The following is a 27,286-nucleotide window of genomic DNA, read 5'->3' on the forward strand; positions in this document are numbered from 1 at the left end:
TGGGTAGGTAAAACTGGAAATGTGGAACCTTTTTTCTTAACTTTTCATCAGCCAGTCTCCTAGCTACCCAGCCAACAGCCTGGGTTCAGTCTTGAGTTAGACACTAAACCTTTCACTTCACCTTTTTAAGTGTGAGAGGGAGGACATAGGTCACTGGTTACCTCATCAACCTCTCTTTTCATACAGTGAGCCAAAAGAACATCTTTGTGCTCCAGCTCTCGCTCTAGATCCACCTGCAAATCAGAGACAAAATCAGAAAAGGGTTTCTTCAAGTCAGAGGGGCAAGAAAGTCAGCCGCTGAGTGCATTCCCACCTGTTGGTAACTGGCCTCAGAGAGTTTCCGGAGTGCATCTTCCAATCTGACCTGGTGTTGCTGGAGGAGGCGATCCTTCTGCCCCAGCTCTTTCTGCAACAGAGACAGAGTTTACCCAAAAAAGGCAAATCAAGGACATCGAATGGCTCACCCTCTGAGATGTAACAGTTCCCTGGGGGAAGTAAAGCCTCAAGGGGGCAAGCCTGTCCTGGAGGAACCCCATACATGACACACTGCCTCAGTCTTAGATGGTGTGAGGGATGTGTGGTATGTAGGATGGCCACTACATCTTATCTGTGTTGTTAGTGAGAAAGCTTAAGGCTAAAGTGGAGTTGCTGGACTCCTAGCTCTGTGCTCCTTATCCTTACCAGGCTACCTGTTCTTCTGGGTTAGTGAATCAAAGCAACACAGAAGACGATTTCCTTACAAGGATGAGAAGAGAGGACCCGACTGTTTCTTGAGTAAGAGTAACAGTCAGCTGTTCATAATCAGGTCTAAACCAATGCCGATTCTTACTTTATATTCTCCCACAAGCCGGTTCCTTTCATCTAACTTCCTCTGAAGATCCACCTGTAAGATTGAGAAGAATTAACTGATTTGGGGGACAGGATGGGGTACAGCAGGTAGAGCACATGCCTTCCACATGTGAAACCCTAAACTTGATTTCTGGTGAGTCTGGTGGTAGCGCAGAGGGTAAAGCACATGTGGTGCGAAGCACAAGGACCAGTGTAAGGATCCTAGTTCGAGCCCCCGGCTCCCCACCTGCAGGGGAGTCGCTTCACAAGTGGTGAAGCAGGTCTGCAGGTGTCTATCTTTCTCTCCCCTCTCTCTCTGTCTTCCCCTCCTCTCTCCATTTCTCTCTGTCCTATCTAACAATGACAGCATCAGTAACAATAATAACTACAATAAAAAAGGGCAAAAAAGGGCAAATAAATAAATAAATAAATAAATATTTTTAAAAATTTTTAAAAAACCACCTTGATTTCTGGCAGCACGTGAGAGCACAAAGGGATGGAACTCCATAGATAGTGGACTGATGCTGTGTTCTTGTTCTCTCTCTCTCTTTCTTTCAATATATAATTAAAAAAGAAAAAATTAACTGCCATGAGAATATTATCTACCAACCCCATTAGTAAAACAACCACATAGGTTTTGCTTTGTTTGACTGCTTACCAGAGCACTGACCAGCTCTGGCTTATGGTGGTGTGGAGATTAAAACCTGGAACTTTGGGAATCTGAAGCATGAAAGTCATTTTGCATAACTATTACACTATCTTCCCTAATCAGTAAAACAGCTAATTGGTGACCAGAGGTAATGTTGGAGTTACAGTATACATTAAGGAAGAGGGCATGGCTATGCTGAAACCAGACTGCTTCCTGTGTCACCACTAAGATAATCAGACTGGCGATGCCCTATCTAGCCTCAGTGTCCTCAACACTGAGGACTCAAGCATGGTCTCCTGACAGTGAACAGGAATAGTAACAGAGCTGAGGGCAAGCAGCCCAGAGTAAGATCAGAGAGATTAGGCTGGCAGATCTAATAGGACTTCATGCAGTTTAGTGGCTGGGGTTTAGTGAGGTCAGAGTTCACTCACATTCTGGTTGTGCAGCTCATCTTTGTCCATGTTCGCCCTCAGGAGTTCTTGTTTGAGCTGAAGGACGGATGTGTCCTGCTGAGCTAATCTCTGCTGCAAAGCATCCTGGGGAACCAAACAGATGCATTAGGGTGGTTGGTCTTAATCCATCACTTAGCCATTTGTCTTAAGAAGCTAGCCAACTTCTTTTTTTCTTTTTTCTTTTTAATTTATTTATTTTCCCTTTTGTTGCCCCTGTTGTCTTTTTATTGTTGTTGCTATTGATGTTGTCTTTGTTAGATAGGACAGAGAGAAATGGAGAGAGGAGGGGAAGACAGAGAGGGGGCGAGAAAGACCGGCTTCACCGCCTATGAAGCGACTCCTCTGCAGGTGGGGAGTCAGGGGCTGGAACCAGGATCCTGACGCCTGTGCTAGCCAACTTCTTACTCTGTCTCCAGCATTAACCCTTGGAAACTTACATACAAAGGGATATAAGGGTCTTGCCACCGGAAATGATGTGGATCTTTAGGACCAGAGCATCTAAAGGAAAAAAATCCTCCTAAACTGATTAATCTGATTTTCCCCCCCACTTATTTTTTTCATCCCTGCCCGCCACTGCATTCCAACAGCATGATGTCCTAGAGAATGAATGACTTTTGGGGCCAGACAGACCCAGAATGATGAGGCTTCCACTTCCTTTCATGACAGTGACCATGGACTTTGCACAATGTCTATGTTAACATTTATGCAAGGATAAAAGGGCTAATAATGCATTCTTTGGAAAACTATACAGCCATAAAGACTTAAGGGGTTTCATGGAGGTGAATGAGGTGTAGAGTACCTGCTTTGTGTGCACGAGGCTCTGGGTTTGGTCTGTGCTACCAATAAGCACAATAAAGGCAAAGTAAGTAGAGCTCCATGGATAGTAGGGTGGTAGTTTGTTCTTTCTCTCTCTAACAAAAAAAGACTTCTTTTTTTTTTTTTAAATTTTGATAATTTTTTTCTTTTAAATTTTCTTCTTATTATCTTTATTTATTGGATAGAGACAACCAGAAATTGAGTGGGAAGGGGGAGATAGGGAGAGAGACAGAAAGACACCTGCAGACCTGATTCACCACTCGTGAAGCTTTCCCCCTGCAGGTGGGGACCAGGGGCTTGAACCTGGGACCTAGCACATTGTAACATGTGCACTCAACCAGGTGTGCCACCACCCGGCCCCCAAAAAAGACTTATTAAAGTCTCTAGGAATTAAAATTAAATGATCTCAAGGCTGGGAGTGGTGCCCTCTGTAGAGCACACACATTACCATGAACAAGGATCTGAGCTTTCAAGCTCCCGGTCTCCACCTGCAGGGGGGAAGCTTCAAACATGGTGAAAAAGTGTAGCTGGTATCCCTTTCTCCCCCTCTCTATCTCTTCCTCCCCTCTCAACTTAATATATATATATATATATATATATATATATATATATATTATATTACTTATTAATATACTTATTAATTAAGTATATATATACTTATATATATATATTACTTATTTTATTATTTATTTATGTTTAATGAAAGAGAGAGGGTGGGAGGCAGGTATAATAGCATTGCTTGTTTCTGGCTTATGGTGGTGCTGGGGATTGAACCTGGGACCTCAGAGGCTCAGGAATGAACGTCTTTTGTATAACCATAATGCTGTCTCCCCAGACCCCCCCTCTCAATTTCTGTCTTATTAAAATAAAATTAAACTAAGTTAAAAAAGAAAAAAATGGCCACCAGGAGTGGAAGAGTAGACTCATTACACAGGCACCAAGCCCACTGATAACCCTGGTGGGGAAAAAAAAAGTCTCCAAGAGGGCGGGGGAGACAGCATAATGGTTATGCAAACAGACCCTCATGCCTGAGGCTCCTAAGTCCCAGGTTCAATCCCCCGCACCACCATAAGCCAGAGCTGAGCAGTGCTCTGGTGTTTCTCTCTCTGCATCTCTCTCAAAAATAAAATTAATAATAAAAAAAAAGTCTCCAAGAATTTTTTGTTTTGTTTTGTTTTACTGGAGCACTGCTCACCACTGACTTATAGTGGTATGGTGGATTAAACTTGGGATATCATGGCCTTGGTCATGAGACTCTGCGTAACTGCTATGTATCTCTCCCCCTCCAAGATTCATTTCTAAGTAGGAAAAAAATAGCAATGTGTCAAACTCTATTTATTGTATACTGCTGCTTGGGGAGAAATTATACACAAACATATTTGCTGATAACTTGAAAAGGAAACCGGAACTGAACTGAAGGAACAGGACTGGGAGGCAGACTTCAAAGATTGTTTTTCTGTACCTTTCTAGCTTTAACCCCTCTTAATATTATCAACTATTTAAAAAGTAGAGAAAGTAGACTGGAAATACATTACATATAGTTATTATTTTCTTCTTTAGAACTTAAGGAAACATGCAACACTGAAGATGAAGAAAACTGATTATTTTCATATATAGAAGTAATCGGGGTGGGGCAGATGGTGGCACACCTAGTTAAGTTCACACATTACAATGCATAAGGACACAAGTTCAAGCCCATGGTCCCCACCTGCTGGTGAAATGCTTCATGAGTGGTGAAGCAGTGCTGCAGGTGTCTCTCTCTGTCTCGCTCTCCATCTCTCTCCTTCCCTCTCAATTTCTACTTCTATCCTAAATAAATAAATAAATAAATATTAGGTAAAGAATCAGAATGGCAGCAATATTAGTCATAACTGCCAGAAATAAGGCTCAGCAAAGCAAAGGTTTATTCCTCAACACATCTCACTTTTTTAAAAAACTTATTTTTTCCCTTTTGTTGCCCTTGTTGTAGTTATTGATGTCATTGTTGTTAGATAGGACAGAGAGAAATGGAGAGAGATGGGGAAGACAGAGAGGGGGAGAGAAAGATAGACACCTGCAGACCTGCTTCACCACCTGTGAAGTGACTCCCCTACAGGTGGGAAGCCAGGAGCTCGAACCGTTAACCTTGCTCTGGTCCTTGCACTTGGCACCATGTGAGCTTAACCTGCTGTGCTATCACCCTGCTCCCCTTCACTCTCTCTTTTTTTTTTTTGCCTCCAGGGTTATCACTGGGGGGGGGGGGGAATCGATGCCTGAACTATGAATTCACTGCTCCTGGCAGGCCTTTTTTGTTTTAAAAGACTTTAAAAAAAATTATTTTAAAATTTATTTTGTTGTCCTTGTTTTTATTGTTGTAATTATTATTGTTGTTGTTATTGATGTTGTAGTTGTTGGATAGGACAGAGAGAAATGGAAAGAGGAGGGGAAGACAGAGAGGGGGAGAGAAAGAGAGACACCTGCAGACCTGCTTCACTGCCTGTGAAGCGACTACCCTGACAGGCCATTTTTTATTGGATTGGATAGAGAGAAATTGAGAGGCTAGGGAAAAATAGAGAGGGAGAGAAGGAGTGGGAGTGGAGTAGGGGAAGTGGGAGGGGGAGAGGGAGAGGGAGAGGCAGGCATTTGCAGATCTGCTTCACTGCTTGTGAAGCTACACCACTGCAGGCGGGGAGCCGGAGGATCAAACCGCAATCCTTGTGTGGGTCCTTGTGCTTCCTACTATGTGTGCCACTGCCCAGCCTCCAATATACTCTCTCACTAACAGACAATTTCACCTTGTAGGGGTGGATTCAAAGAGTTAAAGGCCTTTGTTTTTACCTTTATCCCCTGCAAATTCCTGGACTCTTGTTTACATTTCAGCAGCTCCTTCTGTAAACCAAATATAGTTATATCAGATGGTAGCATCTGGGTTGCTTCAGAAGCATTACCTCATTCTGTCAGTGAGAACACAAAACCCTGATAAGCATTCCATGAAATTTTTTTATATTTATTTGTTTATTCCATTTTGTTGCCCTTGTTGTTTTTATTATTGTAGTTATTATTATTATTGTTGTTGTTGTTGGATAGGACAGAGAGAAATGGAGCGAGGAGGGGAAGACAGAGAGAGGGAGAGAAAGACAGACACCTGCAGACCTGCTTCACCACCTGTGAAGCGACTCCATTGCAGGTGGGGAGCCAGGGGCTCGAACCGGGATCCTTGTGCCGGTCCTTGTGCTTTGTGCCACCTGCGCTTAACCCACTGCACCACCGCCCGACTCCCCATTCCATGAAAATTTAACCTGTCACCACCAACGCAGAAAGTAGTAAAGGCTAACCCACAGAAATGAGAAGAAGGTTCAGTCTGTTTTTCCCAGCAGCACCTGGCTTCAACCCAGGTAGAGAAGAGCTTGCCTGAGAAAGAAAACGTTACACATCCCCACAGGCACACAATCCTGTATCAGCAACCTTCATTGATAATCACACTAATCACACTTCACTTTAATCACACTAATCTAAATCTTTCTCACTGAAATATCTGATCTACCTTAATATGCACAGTCCCAGTGCCATAGTCATTATTAGCTTGGTGCTTAATGTTTAGTGAAGGGGCAGGTATTTCAGAGTCTCCAAGAGGGCAAAGCAAAAGCATATTTAGCCTAATAATGAAATACTGAGTAACTGATGCCTTTTGCAGCAGAGTAAATATATGTGTGATTGTCACTAGGAAAGGGAATTTAGGAGAGGAACAACTGTAACTTGACTCCTCTCTTTTGTTTTCCTATTGCATCATACCTAAGCTGGAGATTTATAGCCTGCACCTTATAGAACTTAGCACTTTGGGTGCACACGTTGTTTATGTGCACACCTGAGCACTTCTAGAGTGAGGGCTAGTGTCTTTAGTCATAAGCATGATGGCTTAAAGAAAGGCCCACTGGCCTAGAAGAATTTCAGGAAGCTTTCTTTTTTTTTTTTATTTTTATTTATTTATTTATATATTTATTCCCTTTTGTTGCCCTTGTTGTTTTATTGTTGTAATTATTGTTTTTGTTGTTGTTGTATAGTGAATCCCCTGCAGGGGGGGAGCCAGGAGCTCGAACTGGGATCCTTACACCAGTCCTTGCTTTGCATGACATGCGCTTAACCCGCTGTGCTACTGCCTGACTCCCCTTCAGGAAGCTTTCATAAGGAAACTCTACTGTTGCTAGATCCATTACATTTCAAATTGTAATAAAAAAAAATGATGACACATTTACACACTGAAAGGTATAACTAAAACTGACATAGAAACCTAGTATTCACCACTATGATTAAAGAGGTGTTAACCTTTCTGCCATATTCAGGGTAATCTCTCTTTCAGTTAAAGACATTAATAATGAAGACACACAAGCAGTTGAAGTTCCCATCAGCTGATCTTGCCCTCCCCCATAACTGTGTGTGAGACATGCCTATAATACTTCTCAAAGGGTAAAGTGTGTATGTCCGGACATACCTTTAGGTCCTGATTTTCCTCTATACTCTGATCCAAACGACTTTGGATTATAATCTGAATATAAGGGAACAAGAGAGAGACATGTTTATGTGCCTATGCTGTGAAACAGAGAAGAGACACTCAATAACTACATACCGAGCACTTGCTTTATGCAGTCGTCACCCTGTGGTACATATATGAAGAACAGGAAACTGTTGTTCAAGTGAAACCTTAGGTCCTGGGTGGTATAAGTACATGAATATGAATCAAGTTTAAAATAGACAAGAGAGTCTGGGAGGTGGTGCAGTGACTAAGGCACTAGACTCTCAAGCATGAGGTCCCGAGTTCAATCCACAGCAGCACATGTACTACAGTGATGTCTGGTTCTTTCTCTCTCTCCTATCTTTCTCATTAATAAATAAATAAAATCTTAAAAAAAAATAGACAAGAGCCCCCACACCTATGGACATCTAATCTTTGACAAAGGGGCCCAGACTATTAAATGGGGAAAGCAGAGTCTCTTCAACAAATGGTGTTGGAAACAATGGGTTGAAACATGCAGAAGAATGAAACTGAACCACTGCATTTCACCAAATACAAAACTAAATTCCAAGTGGATCAAGGACTTGGATGTTAGACCACAAACTATCAGATACTTAGAGGAAAATATTGGCAGGACTCTTTTCCGTATAAATTTTAAAGACATCTTCAATGAAATGAATCCAATTACAAAGAAGACTAAGGCAAGTATCAACCTATGGGTCTACATCAAATTAAAAAGCTTCTTCACAGAAAAAGAAACCACTACCCAAACCAAGAGACCCCTCACAGAATGGGAGAAGATCTTTACATGCCATACATCAGATAAGAGTTTAATAACCGGGAAAATACAGGTCCATGAAAGATGATGAATGACATAGTGGGGGTTGTATTGTTAAATGGGAATCTGGGGAATGTTATGCATGTACAAACTATTGTATTTACTGTTGAATGTAAAACATTAATTCCCCAATAAAGAAATAAATTATTTTTTAAAAAGTTTAATAACCAACATATATAAAGAGCTTGCCAAACTCAACAAGACAACAACTAACCCCATCCAAAAATGGGGGGAGGACTTGGCAGAATATTCACCACAGAAGAGATCCAAAAGGCTGAGAAACACATGAAAAAATGCTCCAAGTCTCTGATTGTCAGAGAAATGCAAGTAAAGACAACAATGAGATACCACTTCACTCCTGTGAGAATGTCATACATCAGAAAAGGTAACAGCAGCAAATGCTGGAGAGGGTGTGGGGTCAAAGGAACCCTCCTGCACTGCTGGTGGGAATGTCAATTGGTCCAGCCTCTGTAGAGAACTGCCTGGAGAACTCTCAGAAGGCTAGCAATTCCTCTCCTGGGGATATATCCTTAAGGAACCAAACACATCCATCCAAAAAGATCTGTATACAAATATGTTCTTGGCAGCACAATTTGTAATAGCCAAAACCTGGAAGCAACCCAGGTGTCCAACAACAGATGAGTGGCTGAGCAAGTTGTGGTCTAGATACACAATGGAATACTACTCAGCTGTAAAAAATGGTGACTTCATCGTTTTCAGCTGATCTTGGATGGACCTTGAAAAATTCATGTTAGTGAAATAAGTCAGAAACAAAAGGATGAATATGGGATGATCTCACTCTCAGGCAGTTGAAAAACAAGATCAGGAAAAAAAAAAAAGTAGAACCTGAAAGGGAATTGGTCTATTGCAACAAAGTAAAAGACTCTGGGGTGGGTGGGTGGGGAAAATACAGGTCCAAGAAGGATGACAGAGGACCTAGTGGGGGTTGTATTGTTATATGGGAAACTGGGGAATATTAAGCATGTACAAACTATTTTATTTACTGTTGAATGTAAAACATTAATTCCCCAATAAAGAAAAAAAAATAGACAAGAGAAAGGGACAGTGTTGCAACCTAATACCTTAGGTTCTGCTCTAGGATGAGGTTAAGTTTAATTCCTGGCATCCCATGTGCCAGTGTAATAATCTGGTTCTCTTCTTCATTAACATACAAAATTTTATATTTTTTAATATTTAGTTATTTTCTCTTTTGTTGCACTTGTTGTAATTATTATTGTTGTTGTTGTTACTGATGTCGTTGTTGTTAGATAGGACAGAGAGAAATGGAGAGAGGACGGAAAGACAGAGAGGGGGAGAGAAAGACAGACACCTGCTGACCTACTTCACAATTTGTGAAGCGACTCCCTGTAGGTGGGGAGCCAGGGGCTCAAACCAGGATCTTTACACTGGTTCTTGCGCTTTGCACCACATGTGCTTTACCTGCTGCGCTACCGCCCAATTCCCAACAAACAAAAATTTTAAAAAGTTTTAAGCAAAGGGATGACAAGTGAGGTTTGCCTTAAAGGTAAATTCTGTTTCCTGTTTCACAGAAAATGAATGAGAAGGCAGTTGAGGTATCAAGAAAAATGTAGAAAGCCAGAGGGAAATAACTCTACTGGCAGAGAGCAGAAACTGCATGCCTGAGGCTCCGTTAGACAGCAGGTGCTGCAGGTCTGGGCTCATGCCCTGAGTCCTCTCTCTTTTGTGTGAATCTCTACTTCATATGAAACAAATAAATATTACTCTTTTTTTCTTTTCTTTTTTGGGGGGTGTTGGGGCTTAGCATAGCACAATTCCACCATTCGTGGAGGACTCCCCCCCTTTTACTCCCAGATAGAGACAGAGAGGAAGAGGGAGAGAGAGAAGAGAAGAGAAGAGAAGCCACCACAAAGTGAAGCTGCTGTGCAGGGTGCTCCGATGTGGTCTGAGGGGTTCAAACCCAGAGGTAAAGGGTGCATGGCCAAGTGCACTCCACCAGGTGGGTCCTCTCCTAGCCTTAAAATGAGTCTTTTAAAAAATTTTATTATATTTTTTAAATATTTATATTTTTTTATATTTATTTATTTCCCTTTTTGTTGCCCTTGTTGTTTTTCATTGTTGTTGTAGTTATTATTGTTGTTATTGTTATCGTCATTGTTGGATAGGACAGAGAGAAATGGAGAGAGATGGGGAAGAGAAAAACAGACACCTGCAGACCTGTTTCACTGCCTGTGAAGCGACTCCCCTGCAGGTGGGGAATCGGGGGCTCAAATCGGGATTACACCAGTCCTTGCACTTTGTGCCACGTGCGCTTAACCTGCTGCGTTACTGCCTGACTCCCACAAACAACTTTTAAAAAAAAAAATTTATTTATTTTCATGAGAGAAAGAGACAGAGATACCAAAGCAGTGCTGCTCAGCTCTGGCTTATGGTGGTGCTGGGGATTGAACCTGAGATCTTAGAGCGTCAAGCATGAAAGTCTATTTACATAACCATTATGTTATCTCTCCAGCCCAGGACAAACAATTTTTGTATGAGGGAAAGGAGAGAGAGAAAAGTTACGTAATTCGGAGTTCACTGGCATCAAGGTGCGGATGGAAGACAGACATGGAGGTATTCAGCAGGCAGTTGTGTGCTCCATACACAAATCTGAACTCCACAGACAGCTGAGCAGCTTTGAGAGGCAACATCTGAGTCGGGTGGGCCTCTAAAGCCTTGAAGGCAGATACTGTTGCTCAGGTGAACATGGAAGGCAGAGGCCCACAGTGGAATGCTGAGGAGCACCAGCGTTTAAGGCCTTCAGAGAGGACCCGGATGTGAGTCCCATGAGAAGGTACTCACAGTCAGCTCTGTCATCACACATCTCCATTGCATAGTGCCCGGCACATGCAAGAGAGGGAGAAAGGAAGAAAGTAAAGGGTAAGAGGAAGAGGGGAGAAAGAAAGGACAAAGAGTTAGAATTGTTTGTAGGGGGGGTCGGGCGGTGGCGCAGTGGGTTAAGCGCATGTGGCGCAAAGCGGAAGGACCCCTGTTCGAACCCCCGGCTCCCCACCTGCAGGGGAGTCGTTTCGCAGGCGGTGAAGCAGGTCTGCAGGTGTCTGTCTTTCTCTCCCCCTCTCTCCATTTCTCTCTGTCCTATCCAACAACGAACAACATCAACAATGGCAGTAAGAATAACCACAACGAGGCTACAACAAAAGGGGGAAAAATGGCCTCCAGGAGCGGTGGATTCATGGTGCAGGCACCAAGCCCAGCAATAATACTGGAGGAAGAGAAAAAAAAAAAAGAATTGTTTGTAGGGAGTATGTAAGATGTTCCTTTTCTTTCTCTGTCAAATCTGCCACTGCTACTGGGTTTCTTTCAGACTGAAAGGTGCAAACCATCCTGAGAGCCAAATTGATGGGCATCTGTGTATGTGGAATGCCCACTGTCCTGCGGAAAACTTTGTTGAGTGTAGTCCCTGAGTTTCTACGCATCAATACTTCCTACTAAAGGACAGCACAAGGAAGAAAGGTAGGGTGCGGGGGAGATAGCATAATGGTTAAGCAAAAGACTTTCATCGTTGCGACTCTAAGTCCAGGTTCAGTTTTCCACATCACCATAAGCCAAAGCTAATAAATGCTCTGATCAGGGAGTCAGGCAGTAGTGTAGCGGGTTAAACACATGTGGCACAAAGGGCAAGGATCCTTATGATCCCGGTTCGAGCCCCCAGCTCCCCACCTGTAGAGGAGTCACTTCACAAGTGGTGAAGCAGGTCTACAGGTATCTATCTTTCTCTCCCTCCCCTCTGTCTTCCCCTCCACTCTCTATTTCTCTCTGTCCTAGCTAACAATGACAACATCAACAACAATAACTACAACAACAATGAAAAACAACAAGGGCAACAAAAAGGGAAAATAAATAAACATTAAAAAAATTTTTTTAAAGAAGTGCTCTGATGAAGGAGGAAAAGGAAGAAGAGAAAGGGAAAGGAGGAGGAAAAAGAAAAGATCAAGGCAAGGGAGAGAAAGGAGGAAAAGTTTAAAGGAGAAGAAAGGAAGGGAGGCAAAGGAAAGAAAAGAGTACTTAAAAACAAACACGGGGTGGGGGGGCAGGTGGGGGGCGCCTGGCTGAGTGTACACATTAGATTGTGTAAGCATCCAAGTTCAAGCCTCTGGTTGCCTGCAGGGAGAAGTTTCAAGAGCAGTGTAACAGTGCTGCAGGCATCTCTCCTTATCTCTATCCCCACTTCCCTTCTAGTTTTCCCCTGCCTCTACCCAAAAAATAAATAAATAAAAAGCAATTAAAGGGCGGGGGGGGGGGGGGGGGAGGGACAGCACAATGGTTATGCAAACAGACTCTCATGCCTGAGGCTCCTAAATCCCAGGTTCAATCCCCCCGCACCACCATAAGCCAGAGCTGAGCAGTGCTCTGGTGTTTCTCTCTGTGTCTCTCTCCCTCGCTCTCTGCATTTCTCTCAATAAAATAAAATAAAAAAGAGTCCAACACATTATCCACAGTGCAATCTTCAAGGTGGCTCTTTTCTTTAAAAAATAAATAAATAAATAAAAATAAAAATAAATAAATAAATAACAACAATAAAAAAAAAGAAAAAGAAAAAAAAAGCAATTAAAAGCAATACCTTTTAGGGGAAAAATAAAGCATACACAGGAAAAAACCCAGACTAGGTGGAGTCACAAAAGAATGTTTCAAGAAAGTGTGGGCCACTGGGTCCAATGAAAAGACAAATTCAGCTCCTTAAGCAGACTACTCAGTGTCCAACCACAAAAGGACTCACCAACTGTTCTTCGGGATTGACTCCTGGCTCGCAGAGGGCCAAGGGCCTCTCCTGTTCATCTTCAGGTAAGGATCCGTTGAGCAGTAAGGCCTGAATAACCACAGAGGCAGAAAGAAACAACTCTCAGGGGCTGACCAAGCCCAGAGTTGGAGTTAATAAACTTATCCCAAGTGGAAGTCATAGTCTAGTTTCCCCTAGAAATTTCCTGGATCATATTTAGTCCTTTGATTCCTCCAATTTCTCATCGGGGTCTAATCAGATTTTGTCAGGTCCAATTTCTTTTTCTTCTTGAACACCACTTGAATCCCTGAATCTTTGCTCCAAAGTTTCTTGGCCCCTAAATAAATATTTTCTTGGGGGATAGGGGTGGGGAGCTGAAGCCGCACACATGCACAATTTTACCCAGGATCACTTTTTTGTTCATATAGAGAGACACAGAGAGATGAACAGAGGGAGAAACACCACTGCACCAGAGCTTCTCCTGCTGCCAGGGCACTTCCTACGTGTTGCCAGGGCTCATACTTGGGACACATGCATAGCAAGGCACATGCCCTATTTCGTGAGTTCTCCTTTCCAGTCAACCTAAAAATAATCTAAAACAAACTTTCCATTTGGCAGTGGCGTTTCAACAGGAGCCTCTCGAACTGGATTTTACTAGCCGGAAAGTGAACTCAAAGCAGTGTCAGTTTATTCTGGCTTAGAAAAGTTTCCCATGATGAATTATCTGGAGTACACTTAGAGCGCTGACGGGGTTGGTTTGATTTAGCAATTCTGTACTTGTACCTCTCTGACTAGAACCAGAAGGAATTCATATCTGAAGAGAGATACCCTCATTCCTACCCACTCTTCCTACCAGGTTTCATTTTCCTTAGAATAGGGAGGAGCGTGGGGAACACAGGGGCAGCAATTTTTTTTTCTTCCTCCAGGGTTGTTGCTGGGCTCCGTGCCAGCACTATGAATCCACCACTCCTGGAGGCCATTTTTCCCCACTTTTTGTTGCCCTTGTTGTTGTAGCCTCGTTGTGGTTATTATTATTGCCATTGTTGATGTTGTTCGTTGTTGGATAGGACAGAGAGAAATGGAGAGAGGAGGGGAAGACAGAGAGGGGGAGAGAAAGATAGACACCTGCAGACCTGCTTCACTGCCTGTGAAGCGACTCCCCTGCAGGTGGGGAGCTGGGGCCTCGAACCTGGGATCCTTACGCCAGTCCCTGTGCTTTGCGCCACATGTGCTTAACCCAGTGCACCACCGCCCAACCCCCTGAGGCATCACATTTACACCAAAACTAAGGAAGTTCAGGGCCAGGAGGTAGCGCAGTGGGTTAAACGCACATGGCACAAAGCACAAGGACCAGCGTAAGGATCCCGGTTTGAGCCCCCAGCTCCCCTACCTACAAGTGGTGAAGCAGGTCTGCAGATGTCTGTCTTTCTCTCCACCTCTCTGCCTTCTCCTCCTCTCTCGATTGCTCTCTGTCCTATCCAACAACAGCAGCAATAACAATAATAATAAGAACAACAACAAGGGCAACAAAAATGGGAAAAAATGGCCTCTAGGAGCAGGGGACTCATAGTGCAGACACCAAGCCCCCTGGAGGCAAAAAGAAGGTACAAGTCCAAAAGGGGTTAAAGAAGAACAATATTGCAGAAATATGACAAAGTGTCCGACAGGCTCTTATAAAGACTTATGCAGGGGCTAGGTGGTGGCACCCATGGTTGAGCAAATATGTTACAGTGCACAAGGACCCAGGTTCGAGCCCCCAGTCCCTACCTTCAGGGGGAATGCCATGTTGCAGGTGTCTCTGTCTCTCCTTTTCTATCACCCCCTTCCCTCTCGATTTCTGGCTGTCTCTAGTAAATATAAATAATGATAATAATAACTTATCCACAAGTTAGAAAACCTGAGTGTGACTTAACAGGCAATGTAGCCATCACTGAAAGAATTAAGAAGCCCCGTGGAGGCTGTGAGCCCCACTGTATTCTCTGATGGAACTGAGTTTTCATTGTGATCATGTGGCTGTGAATTAAAACCGTCTGCCAGGGATATTAGGGTGCTGACTTTCTGCCTGTGGTTCTTCTTCTTTTTCCATTTAATCTGCTGCTGTCACCATCAAATTTCTCCCAGACTGAAAAATGCAAATCAACCTGAGCGCCAAGCTGATGGCTTAGCTATGATCATATAATGCACTTTGTCTCAAGATAGGTATGATCCCAAAGTTATCTGTGCATTAATACTTCCTATAGAAGAATTGCACTAAAAAGCTATTCCTTAAAGGAGTAACAGAAAAAGGATCTAGAAGGTCTCACTAGCAGGGCTTTTTTTTTTTTTTTTAATTTTAAATAATGATATTTACTCTGGAGAAAACAAAAAAAAATTATGATCGTGACTTGAGAAATGGGAGTGGGCAACATCAAAGGTGGGTCAATTTCTCTAATATATAGATTATTAAAATTATTTTTAAATGTTTATTTATAAAAAGGAAACACTGACAAAAACCATAGGGGTATAACTTCACACAATTCCCACCACCAGAACTCCTTATCCCATCCCCTCCCGATAGCTTTCTTATTCTTTATCCCTCTAGGAGTATGGACCCAGAGTCATTATAAGGTGCAGAAGGTGGAAGGTCTGGCTTCTATAATTGCTTCCCTGGCCAGCAGGGCCTTTTAAAAATAAAGAGCAAAAGTGGTGAAATCAACAACTGTCCTTGGAAATGTTTAGACAGTCAATACTAACTGTTCAAACTCTACACTGAGCCAGGGGCAGACATTATGCAAATTGTTTTAGCCCCAGCACCAATCTCCTTTCTTCTTTAGGAACCCTTTGTGTCCCCACCCTGTGGCTGGCACGCCCTCCACTGCCTGCCAGCTGCCAGAGCCACTCACATAATGTGGCCTTTGTTTACGTGTCCATGAATATTTGACAATTCAGAAACAGAGCCCTTCCCAGCACAAACAGAAAGAAATATTCCTGGGCAATTTCAGGGTCATCAGCACACTATTTAAGTGATCCCCTCCCATCCCACCCTTAGCAGGGGCAGACACACAGAGACAGGCATTGGGGAGTGGGGGTGGGAGGTCAGTCACTCTAGGGAGGAAATAAGTCAAGTGGGTCAGGGCCCAGGGAGAACCACTGAGCGAGCACTGAAGTTGTTGGGAGAACTAAACGGCTTTGGTGGTCCTGGAAGATAAAGCATTGGACTCTCAAGCATGAGATGTCCAGTTCTTTCTCTCTCTTCACCTCATAAGTAAATAAAGAATAAGATCGTTTTAAAAAATTAAATGGCTTAATTGTTCAAGGAAAGGCCTTTTCCACCTGATCACTGTGCTTTGAAGGTCATTGGCAAATGCTTTAGAGTGAAATCCCTTAGCTAGACTCAGAGAGAAAACTGCACATTACTGCCTCTCACCCCTTCCTGCTGGAGAATTCCTAGGAGTAACCCCCCCCACACACACACTATCACCTTGCCTTTGTCTGCTGAAAGCTGCTTTGGTAACTCTATAGCTGCAGGTAGAGGAGAAATCTGCCCATGAAGCAGAGTCCAAGAAGGGCTACATAGGGCTCCCAGACTTGCAGAAATCCTAACAGCTGTTTTGTAAACAAGAGTTCCTAAAGGCTATTAAAGAGTCCTCCCATAGAAGAAATTGCCTGCTTTTTGTTTACCATGCCCTCTATCTAAACTCCCTGTTCAACTCTGATCTCTTACCAAACCAAGTTAGTTTTCCTAGATACTATACAGACTTAAAAGTAATACTTGGTTGGTGGGCGCACCAGGAACAAAGTGTGACAGGGAGAGCTACCTGCAATCCTGATATCATTTTCTTGGCTTCTTCCATTTCTTTTTCTAAATGTTCTTGTTGTTCCAACAGCTGCTCTTCCCATGAAGTTTCCAGATAGGTTCCAGGGCTCCCTGGTTGCCAGTCTCGGGATAACGGGGAGTCTGTCTCTTCTACAAAATGAAAAGAGGCAGAACAGCTCATGTTGAAGAAAACGGTGTCCCGTGGAATGCATTCCCAGTCCTCTGTGTTCCACCTGCCTTCTGTACCTGTCCTCACTGCACAGACTGGACTATCCACCAGGTGGAGGTGTGGGACAGGATGAACTGGCTAGTAATTTGGACTCCAGGTCCAGGGGAAAAGGCCACTTGGCCTCCTGGAGAAATGTAGGTTTTTTAAAATTTAATTTTTTAAATTTACTTATTCCCTTTTGCTGCCCTTGTTGTTTTACTATTGTAGTTATTATTGTTGTTACAGAGAAAAATGGAGAGAGGAGGGAAGACAGAGAGGGGGAGAGAGAAAGACACCTGCAGACCTGCTTCACCACCTGTGAAGCGACTCCCCTGCAGGTGGGGACCCGGGGGCTCGAAGCAGGACCCTTATGCCGGTCCTTGCGCTTCGAGCTACGTGCACTTAGCCCGCTGCACTACTACCTGATTCCCTATTTTATTTTTTTTAATTGGGATTTTAGCTCATGTTTTAAAGATTTACTTATTTTCATAAGACAGAGTGAGTTGAGAACACTGTTCAACTCTGGCATAAGGTGGTGCTGAGATTTGAACCTGGGAGTTCAGGGGCCACAGGCATGTTAAGTCTGGTGCTACAGCCGTATAATCTCCCCAGCCCTGAAATCTAGCCCCTGTTGAAATCATTAAGACTCTCTCCTTGGGGTTGAGGAAATAGTTGAGCTTATGGAGTGCAGGATTTGCATGTCTGAGGCTACTTGTTTCATCTCTGGTGCCAAGCCGTGTTCTACTCTTCTCTCTCTCTCTTTCTTTCTCTCTCTCCTTTCTCTCTCTCTCATGAAACTCACATGAAACAAATAAAAATTTAAAGACTCTCTCCTTGGAATTTTTGGTATGTGACAGAGATTTAGTTCCTCCTTCTCTAACACTGGCATTTCCAGAGTCTGATGATGTGGGGCACAATCGGGGGAGCTGTTGGATGCATGGAAACAAAATTCCTGGTGGCTGCACTAGCGTTTCAGAGGGGAACCTCAATTCAACATTCCTTTGGCCAATGCAAGCTCTCTTACATAGAATACTATATGAGTCACACAGGAAACAAACCAATAAAAGCATACTTGAACAAAATGTTTAGTCTCATTCCCTGGTTTTGTTTCATTTTCCTACCGATATGGTCTCTTTGCTCTGGTTTCCTTGTGTATTTTATCCTATCTGATTTCATGCACAGCAGCTTAGTATGCATTATGGAATACAGAAGGGCATAAAATCCTTTGAGTAAGTTTCTTCATTCATAAGCATGAATACAGTAAGTATGCTCCCTCTGGATTGTTTTTGTAAAGATGAAATGAGGGCACTTTGCAGGGCCCTGTGGTACCTGGCTCAGAGCAGGCATACAATAAATTCTTTTCCTCCTCCAGTTCTGAATCCCTGGAGTTTTTTTTTTCTTTTTTTTTTTTTTTCAATAACATGGTTGCCTCTTTGGTATTAATGTCAGAATTCAAGGGGGGGGGCACAGAGTAAGGAAGAGCTTAATTCCAATTTTCTTCTATGGGTTTCTTTTTCACTACATTTTTTTCTAGAGAATAAGACCCTCTATATCATGTTTTTTGCTTCTTCTTCGCTTCCATCTCTGTTTATATAAGAATAGAGAGTAGCACAGGGGGTAAGTGCAGGTGGCGCAAAGCACTAGAACAGGCATAAGGAACCCAGTTCGAGCGCCCGGCTGGCTCCCCACCTGCAGGGAAGTCGCTTCACAGGCGGTGAAGCAGGTCTGCAGGTGTCTTTCTCTCCCCCTCTATGTCTTCCCCTCCTCTCTCCATTTCTCTCTGTCCTATCCAACAACAATTATATCAATAACAACAATAATAACTACAACAATAAAACAACAAAGGCAACAAAAAAGGGAATAAATAAATATTAAAAAAAAAGAACAGAGAGGTGCTAAGGAAGTGGGAGAGGCATAAACAAAGGGAACTTTTTGCAGTCTTTTTTGTAGCCCTCACACCAAGCCTGAGGAAGACTTGTCTCTCATAGACACCTAAGCTCCTCAGGCACATTCCTGGCCCCAATTTAAGCTAGAAAAGTACTGGAATTACTTGTCTAACACAGGACTCATTAAAATGGTTGATTTGAGTGTTCCAAAGTCATTTCTTAATGCATCAACAGTCAGTTCAGAACAGTATGTCTATCTGCTGTAAGCTTTTTGACTGCTAGGACATCAGAAATGACATTTCAAAGAGAGTAAGCACACTCAATAGCTCAACAGTATCAGAGCCCCCCAGGGCTGACCTTGCATATACTGACAATGGGGAGTGAGAAAATCAGATAGGAAAAAGAAGACAGGCAGAGCCCCACCACCACCCTGCAAAACAAACAAATAAACAAAAAAAAAACCCACAAACAAACAAACAAAAACTCTTCAAACTCCATGCTATCCCATGAACCAACTCAGGCTACCTGAGATATAATACCTGTTCTGTTTTCTATTCCTTCAGAGGGAATAATCACAAAGTCTGCCTTCTCCTCCGACTGGGTTATAATGGATTCGCTCTTTGCACTGTGGATAGGACTGGGTGAAGCCAGGCTGTGATGGAAGGAAAAGAAAGAAATAATTATTGTGAGCTAACTTTCATCATTTATGCTGAAGACAGGTACTTATTCATCTTACTGCTACTGCCCAACAAAGTAGCTGGCCTACAAAAAGAATACGTATTTGTGGAATGAATGAATGAATGAATGAATGATGGATTTGCTGAATGAATGAAAGGAATAGTTGATGATTAAAAAAAAAATCAGTTCTGGGAACTATTTTCCACATACAAAAAAAGATGTTTACAGGATTAACTCATTTAGAAGAGATTTGTCCGGTGGCTAAATAACTTGGCATTTTAGAGAAATTTGTTCCTTGAAAGGCCCAAAGAAGACAGATCCCATTTTAAGCTAGACAAAATCCTAATTCTGGTTAGGAACAACAAATGACACTCCAAGATTAAACAGCTGGGAGAAAGTCTAAGATCATAGGTAAAGAGAGGACTATAAGAGTTGGATAAGGGCAAGAGAGTAGCTCACTTAATGATGGCCAAGTTGGCCAACAGCAGGCCGCCCCAGTATCTGGGGCATGAGTCAGGAAATCCTTTGATTCACACACAAATATGATGGGCCTAGACCTCTAATGAATCCCTTTCTTCACCATCAATGGCCACTTCCATCAGGAATGTCACCATAAGAACCTCTTGCTGGCCTTCACAGAACCTTGCCCTCACCAGAAAGCAGCCATGGTTGAAACTGACGCAGGCTCTGAAGGGAGACTGGGTTATCTCGGCCTGCCTTTTGAGGAAGACTGGTCCTGAAATGAGTGCAGCCTGCAAGGTTCCCAGCTGTGGCCATGAACTGCGAGCTCAGATCAATAGGGACTGAGAGGTTACACAGGCTATTATGTCTTGTATCAAAGACTTTTTTTTTTTTCAAGAATGGGAGCCACTCTCTGCCCTAATCCAACTTTCTAGCCTTTTTCTCTATTCTGACACCATCTTCCCAGACAATATTTCTGTCAAACTCCATGTTAGGTATCAAACTCAAGTAAAAAGTATGATAGATGTGGGCCCCTAAAACATGTTTAAATTGGACTTCCTAGCTTCCTTCCACCCTAAGATCCCTAGTCTCAGCTGCTCTGTTTCTACTTTTTGGTTCCTATATAGCCTTAAACATTTTGTCTCACTTTACATCTTGCTGTCTTTCAGCTAGCAAGTTGTGGATACTACCATGATTCCATCCTGACTTCTCTGGGCAGACGACCTCACCAATGTGTCCTGGGACCTCGCCTCTCCAGAGCTCTTCCCTACTAAGAAACAGGCTAGGGGTATGTCCTTGTCCAGCAGAGAAGCAATCACAGAAGCCAGAACTCCTACTTTCTACAACCCCAAAATAATTCTGATCCATACTCCTAGTGGGGTAGAAGTAATAGGAGGAAGAGAAGAAAAGGGCTCTGAACTCCAACTCCATTAGAAAAGAGAGAGACATCTGGATGTAGTAACAGGGTTATGTGTGGCCTGGAAAGGAAGAGAAGATGAAACCTTCAAAAAAAAAAAAAAAAAGAGGACATTTAGATACAAATTTAGACAGATAGTTTTAAAAACAATAGTTAACCCATATAGAGGGATTGGGGATTAAGAACTCTGGTGGTGGGAATGGTATGGAATTATACCCCAGTTGAAGTGTAATTTTGTAAATCAAGATAAAATCACTTTAAAAAGGAACTTTGTGCCTTTTTTTCTCCCTACCCCTATTTCTGGGTCCAAATTTAGAGACTACAATATTATATGTCTCACCAGCTCTGGAAGCTGAAAAGAAAAATCTATTTCCAGCAAATAACTTCTCACAGATCAAAGAAATATAAAGAGTGCTCATGGCAGATCAGCTCTGGATTGATACCAACAGAGAGGTGGGGAGAACTTATTGGAGTGTGGACAGTGCCAAGAGAGGATTTAGGGCAGTGACAGATCAACAAAGATAGAACCTAAGAAAAAGAGGAGAAGAATGGGGGCAGAGAGATATTTTAGGGAACTGACAGAGGCTGACTTGCTTTACTCTCCTCTTTATCTCTGCCACATTATTTTCAAATTATCACCAGAAACCTCCCAATTATTCCCATGTTCTGGTAGGTCTGATCAAGTTTCCAGTTAAGTGGACTTTTAGATCTCCAAGATGAGTCAGAGCTATAAGGCCGATGGGGGTGTGTGTGGCTAGAGAGTCCTTTTCTTTGCGCGGCACCTTGAGAACATCAGCACCAAAATGATCTCAGGGCCTAAGGGGTCTGCTGGCCCAGCCTTCTCGAAGGAATTCTTTCCAAATCCATCACCCAGACAACAGTGAACGCGTCTAGGATTCACTGACCCACTTAATATGCCCCTGAAGTCTCCCAGGCTAATCCTCCCAGCCACCATCAGGAGTTAACAGTTCTTCTTCCTAGAAACCAGTGAAAACAAGAGCCAAGCACAGTGGATGTAGTAAGAGACCTCAAAGCCTCTGAAGCAGCAGAGGAGTAGTGTCTCATCTTCCTCATTGTTCAGAGTTTAAGGGCTTTGGTGGGAAGGAACTCAACCAGTATTCCATCCTCTTCCTTATTAGAACAGGGAGGGGGAATTTCAATTTCTTTGCTTCTTTTTTTAAATTTTTTTATTTATAAAAAAGGAAACATTGACAAAACCATAAGATAAGAGGGGTACAACTTCGCACGATTCCCACCACCAGACCTCCGTATCCCATCCCCTCCCCTGATAGCTTTCCTATTCTTTTAAAAATATTTATTTATTTATTGTCCCCTTTCTTTTGCCCTTGTTTTTTATTGTTGTTGTATATGTTATTGATGTCGTCATTGTTAGGACAGAGAGAAATGGAGAGAGAAAGATAGACAACGTGCAGCGACTTCCCTGCAGGTGGGGAGCCGGGGACTTGAACCAGGATCCTTATGTTGCACTTTACGCCATGTGCGCTACCGCCCGACTCCTTTTATTTTTTAAATTTATTTATTGGGGAATTAATGTTTTACATTCAACAGTAAATACAATAGTTTGTACATGCATAACATTTCCCAGTTTTCCATATAACAATACAACCCCCACTAGGTCCTCTGTCATCCTTCTTGGATCTGTATTCTCCCCACCCACCCACCCACCCCAGAGTCTTTTACTTTGGTGCGATATGCCAAAACCATTTCAGGTTCTACTTGTGTTTTCTTTTCTGATCTTGTTTTTCAACTTCTACCTGAGAGTGAGATCATCCCATATTCATCCTTCTGTTTCTGACTTATTTCACTTAACATGAAATTTTCAAGGTCCATTCAAGATTGGCTGAAAACAGTGAAGTCACCATTTTTATATAGCTGAGTAGTATTCCATTGTGTATATATACCACAACTTGCTCAGCCACTCATCTGTTGTTGGATACCTGGGTTGCTTCCAGGTTTTGGCTATTACAAATTGTGCTGCTAAGAACATCTGTGTACACAGATCTTTTTGGATGGGTGTGTTGGGTTCCTTAGGATATATACTCAGGAGAGGAATTGCAAAAAATATGGAACGCTTCACAAATTTGTGTGTCATCCTTGCACAAGGGCCATGCTAATCTTCTCTGTATCGTTCCAATTTTAGTATATATGCTGCCAAAGCGAGCACAGTTTTTTGCTCCTTTTTAAGCAAATATCTTTTATTTTATTTATTGGATGGAGACATAGAGAATTGAGAAAGGGAAGATAGATAGGAAGGGAAGGGAGAGAGAGAGAGAGAGAGGGAGGGAGAGGGAGAGAGAGAGAGAGAGAGACAGCAGCAGCACTACTTTACAACTTGTGACGCTTTTACCCTTCAGGTCAGGGATGGGGGCTTGAACCCCAGTCCTTGTGCATTGCAACATGTGCACTCAACTGTCTGGCCCTTATTTTGTTTTCTTTTAATGAGAGAGATACATAAAAAGATATAGAGAAAGAAACTAGAGCACTGCTCAGCTCTGGCTTATGGTGGTGATTGGGGTTGAGCCTGGGACTTTAGAGCTTCAAGGCATGAAAGGTTTTTTGCATAACCTTTATGCTATCTCCCCAGCCCATAATGTTTTACTTCTTCAAATTAAAATAAGTCACTTAGGGCCAGGGATATAGCTCAGCGGTAGAGTGCATGTATAAGATCCTAGTTTTAATACCTGGCCCCAAAGTAAAATAAACTGCTTAGCTGTGTCTATACAGAGACTGACTACCCAGACAAGCAAAAGTTGTGGAGTGGTGGCATTTAGAAAAGGTCATTGCTTTATCCGTAGAGCTCTTATCTATCTTTCATCACTTGCAATCTGACTTCCAGGCCAACATGCTTTAGTTGCTGGAGAAGCATTAAGGATACTGAGAAGAATAGATTTATGACTGTTCAGGCCTCAGAATTCTCCTTCCCACAGAAGTGGAGATCCAAGTGCAGAAAGAGGCATGTGACAGCTGCTCCCTTTTAAAAAAATAATAAATAACACTTTCTCAGCTGACAAGGTGCTATGGTTAACATGTTCCCCTTCCTGCATCTGCGTGGCCCACAGTGGGGGATGTGTGAGACAAGAGGGGTCTGGGAAGAGTGGTGAGAATCTAGGATGCTGGAGCACTGCTTTCCTCAAAGCAGGGACGCATGCTCAGCTCACCCCCCCCCTTCCCAAAGTGAGCTGTCTCCCCTATAAGGGCAGAAGGAGGCGGATGCTGCAGAGCCAGCCCCACTGGGGGAGTGGCAGAGAAGCCAGAGGAAAACAACATTTCTCTTTCTTGAACTGAGGTTGCCAGTGTATGAGGCCACTGAGAGGCAAGACCATGGACCTAGCTGGCCTAGCCAGGGAAGAGAGAAAGGTCCTGAGACCAAGAAGGCACAAGTCACAGCAGGCACCTGATCACCTCCCCAGGGAAGAGCCTGATGGATGAGGCTGGGGCTTGAAAGCCTTTGCCTGGGGTCAGAGAAAAGTGCTGTGTTGCTGATTAGATGTATGATTTAAGCGCCCTCTGACTGGCTTATAAGTCACATTTTATAAACAAATATACAAAACCCTAGGTGCCACCAAAGCCCTCCTTTCCCAAAGTCGGAGAACAGTTGATTATAAATCACATCCAACAGATGCTTTAAAATTCCCAGCAATGTGGTCCGGGAGGTGGCACGGTGATAAAGCTTTGGACTCTCAAGCATGAGGTCCCGAGTTCGATCCCCAGCAGCACATGTGCCAGAGTGATGTCTGGTTCTTTCTCACTCCTCCTATCTTTCTCATAAATAAATAAAATCTTTTAAAAAATTCCCAGTGATATAACATCTCTCCAATATTAATTTTACAGATAAACAACTCCACCCTCCCCGCATATCAGAGTCAGTCTATTTTTTAATCATTGTATGGGGGGGTTAATGGTTTACAGTAAACACATGGCTACAATTTCTCATTTTTCTATGATAGGTGTCTGCAAAAACACTCTACCCACCGACCAACCTTAAGAAACAGGTCAGGATAAGGAACCAGCCCTTCTTCACCTAAGTCAGCTCCAGGCTCCGTAACACACTATTTATAGTGAGAACCCCAGGCCAGCAGGCTGTTCTCCCAGTCTAGAGCCCCCATCCATCCCCATCTGCCTCAGCCCCACAGCACCTTCCAGTCCCGACCCTGCTCCCACCCAGGCCCCCCACTTCCAAAGCCGAAGTGGCCTCAGCTCACCATTTGACTTGCGTCCCTCCCATGGTCCCCCTCCTGGCTCCGGCTTCAGCAAGCCTGCTTCCCCGGGTGAAGCGGGAGGCTGGGAGTCACAACGCTCCCCAGGTTGGGCATGTCTCCCTGCGCTGGGGCGCGAAGAACCGCTCGGCCGGCTACCGGGGCAGCCTGCCGGGCCCGCGGCACACAGTGCTGCAGGCAGCGAGGCGGGCGTGTCGGCCCCGAGGGCGGGGATGCTCCGGGGTCCGGGTCGCGCTGTCCCGGTAGCTCAGACGCTGCAGCCTCCGGGGCTCGGCGGCAGCCCCCTCCCCTGGCCTATGGCTGGTCTCTGGCAGCGGCATCGCGGGCAGGGCGGCGCGGCCCCGGGCTTACCCTCGGGCGCAAGCATCTCACCCCATGTCTCTCCGGGAGAGATGCTCCCTCCCCGCGGCTCGGGCGGCGGGCGATCCCAGCTCCGCGCCGCCTACCCGGCCCTCCCTTCCTCCCTCCCCGCGCCCGCCCTCCGCCCCCCTCTCCGGCTGTCACACGCGGCCGTGCAGCGCCGGGCTCGCACCCAGAACCCTGCGGGCCCACCGGGCTCTGGACAGCGGAGGGGCGACGGCTGGGGCTCCCCGCCAGCCGAGAGGGGGCGCTCGGCACGGGAGGGGCGCTGGTCGCCCTGCAGAGAGGCGTGCTGAGGACCCCAACACCGACTCGTTGGTTCCCCTCCTCTTATCCTCTTACCCCTCCCTAGAGGGTGGCGGAGGTGGGGAGATGGGGAGAGGTCTGCCGCGGGAGAGGGTGCCGCGCGCGGAGACTCGGGCGTCCCCCCCACACACACCAAACCCGCCCCACGCCTGTGTCCTCCCACCCCCACTCCATCCCCCTCGGGCGTCTCTCGTTTTCTCTTTTCCCTCTCACTAGGAGACAGTGAGAGGTTGGTCCGAGGTCCACAGAGCAACAGGCGGGAAGGGCTTGGCTGGGGTGTTCCTGGAAGGCCAGGAGGGTGGATGAGATTGCAGGGATCCTCTTTCTTGTACTAGGAGCTACTCCCGGGGTCACTAAGCAATTAGCTGAGCTCCCCCTGAGCAGGGTGACAAGGAGACAGCAGGGTGCTGGCTGAGCACCCCCAAGAGGTGACAGGTGAACTTAGAAGAAAACGACACCTTCAGGGGTGAATGACACGTGAGGAAAGCTACCCCTAGCGGGACTCTAATTCACACTATCTCACAGCCTTGCCCCCCTGTGAGTTCTGCCAGAGCTGAAGGAAGCAGGTGCTCTCAAGAAGAAATCCAGACTCTCTTTCCCCTCTGGCTCGGACAGACACTATCTGACACAGAACAAAACGCCCCTGGCCACGCAGGAAGCAATATATCTCATACATCAAAATCCTCTTTGATTCGGTACCCCAGTGATAGTGGGAGCGACAAGCTGAGGAGAAATAGTTTCAATTCTCATTAAAAAAAAGCACACGTACTGCTTAATGGATCCAAGGGCTTCCTTTAGGGGGATGAAGATGCCTTTGAACAGGAGAGGAGTTGTGAGGGCACATTTTGAAGGCACTACATGTCACTGAATTGCACGCTTTTGAATGATTAATAATGGTTAGCTTTATGTTGTGATCTTTCCCCCCTTTGTTGCCCTTGTTGTAGCCTTGTTGTGGTTATTACTGTTGTTGTTGATGTCGCTCGTTATTGGATAGGACAGAGAGAGGAAGGAAGACAGAGAGGGGGAGAGAAAGAGACACCTGCAGACCTGCTTCACCACCTGTGAAGCGAATCCCCTCAGGTGGGGAGCTGGGGGCTCGAACCCAGATTCTTACACCGGTCTTTGCGCTTTGTGCCACGTGCGCTTAACCCACTGCACTACCGCCCGACCCCCTTATGTTGTGATTTTATTTTTTGTCATCTCTGGGGCTTCATCGCTCCAGGCCCACCTTTTCAGACAGAAAAACAGAGACAAAGGGCCAAGGAAAATAGCATAGTGCTTATACGAATGACTTTCATTTTTAAGGTCTCAGATTCAAACCCTGGAACCACTATAAACCAGAGCTTAGCAATAACTATCTAGGGGAGGGAGGGTGATAGAAGTAAAGCGAAGAAAAAGAGAGACAAAGCAGCAAAGCTTTCCCTGGTGTGGTGAGGCCATACTCGAGTCTTAGTTGCATGTGTGGCAACGAAGGCAGCCCCCAACCCCAAGGTGAGCTATCTTGTTGGTCCATTGTATGACTTTTACAAATAAAGCATTCCTATGAAAAGAAATCCAAGTAAGGGGCTGGATGGTGACTTACCCAGTGGAGCAGACATACTACCATGC

General features: G+C 44.4%; 1 protein-coding gene and 1 non-coding gene across 8 annotated transcripts in view; both read right to left on the reverse strand.

Moving 5' to 3' along the window:
• The window catches only part of DIXDC1 (DIX domain containing 1), a 100,766-nt gene that overhangs the window by 17,811 nt on the left and 55,669 nt on the right, over positions 1-27,286 (reverse strand). For 4 of the 7 annotated variants that reach the window (XR_009546780.1, XM_060180074.1, XM_060180072.1 and 1 more), the window contains 9 exons: positions 19,258-19,370; positions 16,626-16,774; positions 12,829-12,918; positions 7,214-7,267; positions 5,563-5,613; positions 1,909-2,013; positions 830-883; positions 314-406; positions 162-233 (listed from right to left, as the gene is read on the reverse strand). Coding sequence is in view for 6 of the 7 variants with exons in the window: in XM_060180074.1 (XP_060036057.1) it covers positions 162-233; positions 314-406; positions 830-883; positions 1,909-2,013; positions 5,563-5,613; positions 7,214-7,267; positions 12,829-12,918; positions 16,626-16,774; positions 19,258-19,370 (781 nt within the window). In the remaining variant the exon portion in view is untranslated. Of the gene's footprint in view, positions 1-161; positions 234-313; positions 407-829; positions 884-1,908; positions 2,014-5,562; positions 5,614-7,213; positions 7,268-12,828; positions 12,919-16,625; positions 16,775-19,257; positions 19,371-24,997; positions 25,583-27,286 lie in introns of those variants that run through there. The other 3 variants (XM_060180077.1, XM_060180073.1, XM_016195371.2) reach the window with 3 other exon arrangements.
• Positions 22,853-22,959, reverse strand: LOC132535206 (U6 spliceosomal RNA). The gene has a single exon (XR_009546975.1). It is a non-coding gene; the product is annotated as a U6 spliceosomal RNA (small nuclear RNA).

The sequence above is a fragment of the Erinaceus europaeus genome, chromosome 20, assembly GCF_950295315.1.
Source record: "Erinaceus europaeus chromosome 20, mEriEur2.1, whole genome shotgun sequence".
Lineage (NCBI taxonomy): Eukaryota > Metazoa > Chordata > Mammalia > Eulipotyphla > Erinaceidae > Erinaceus > Erinaceus europaeus.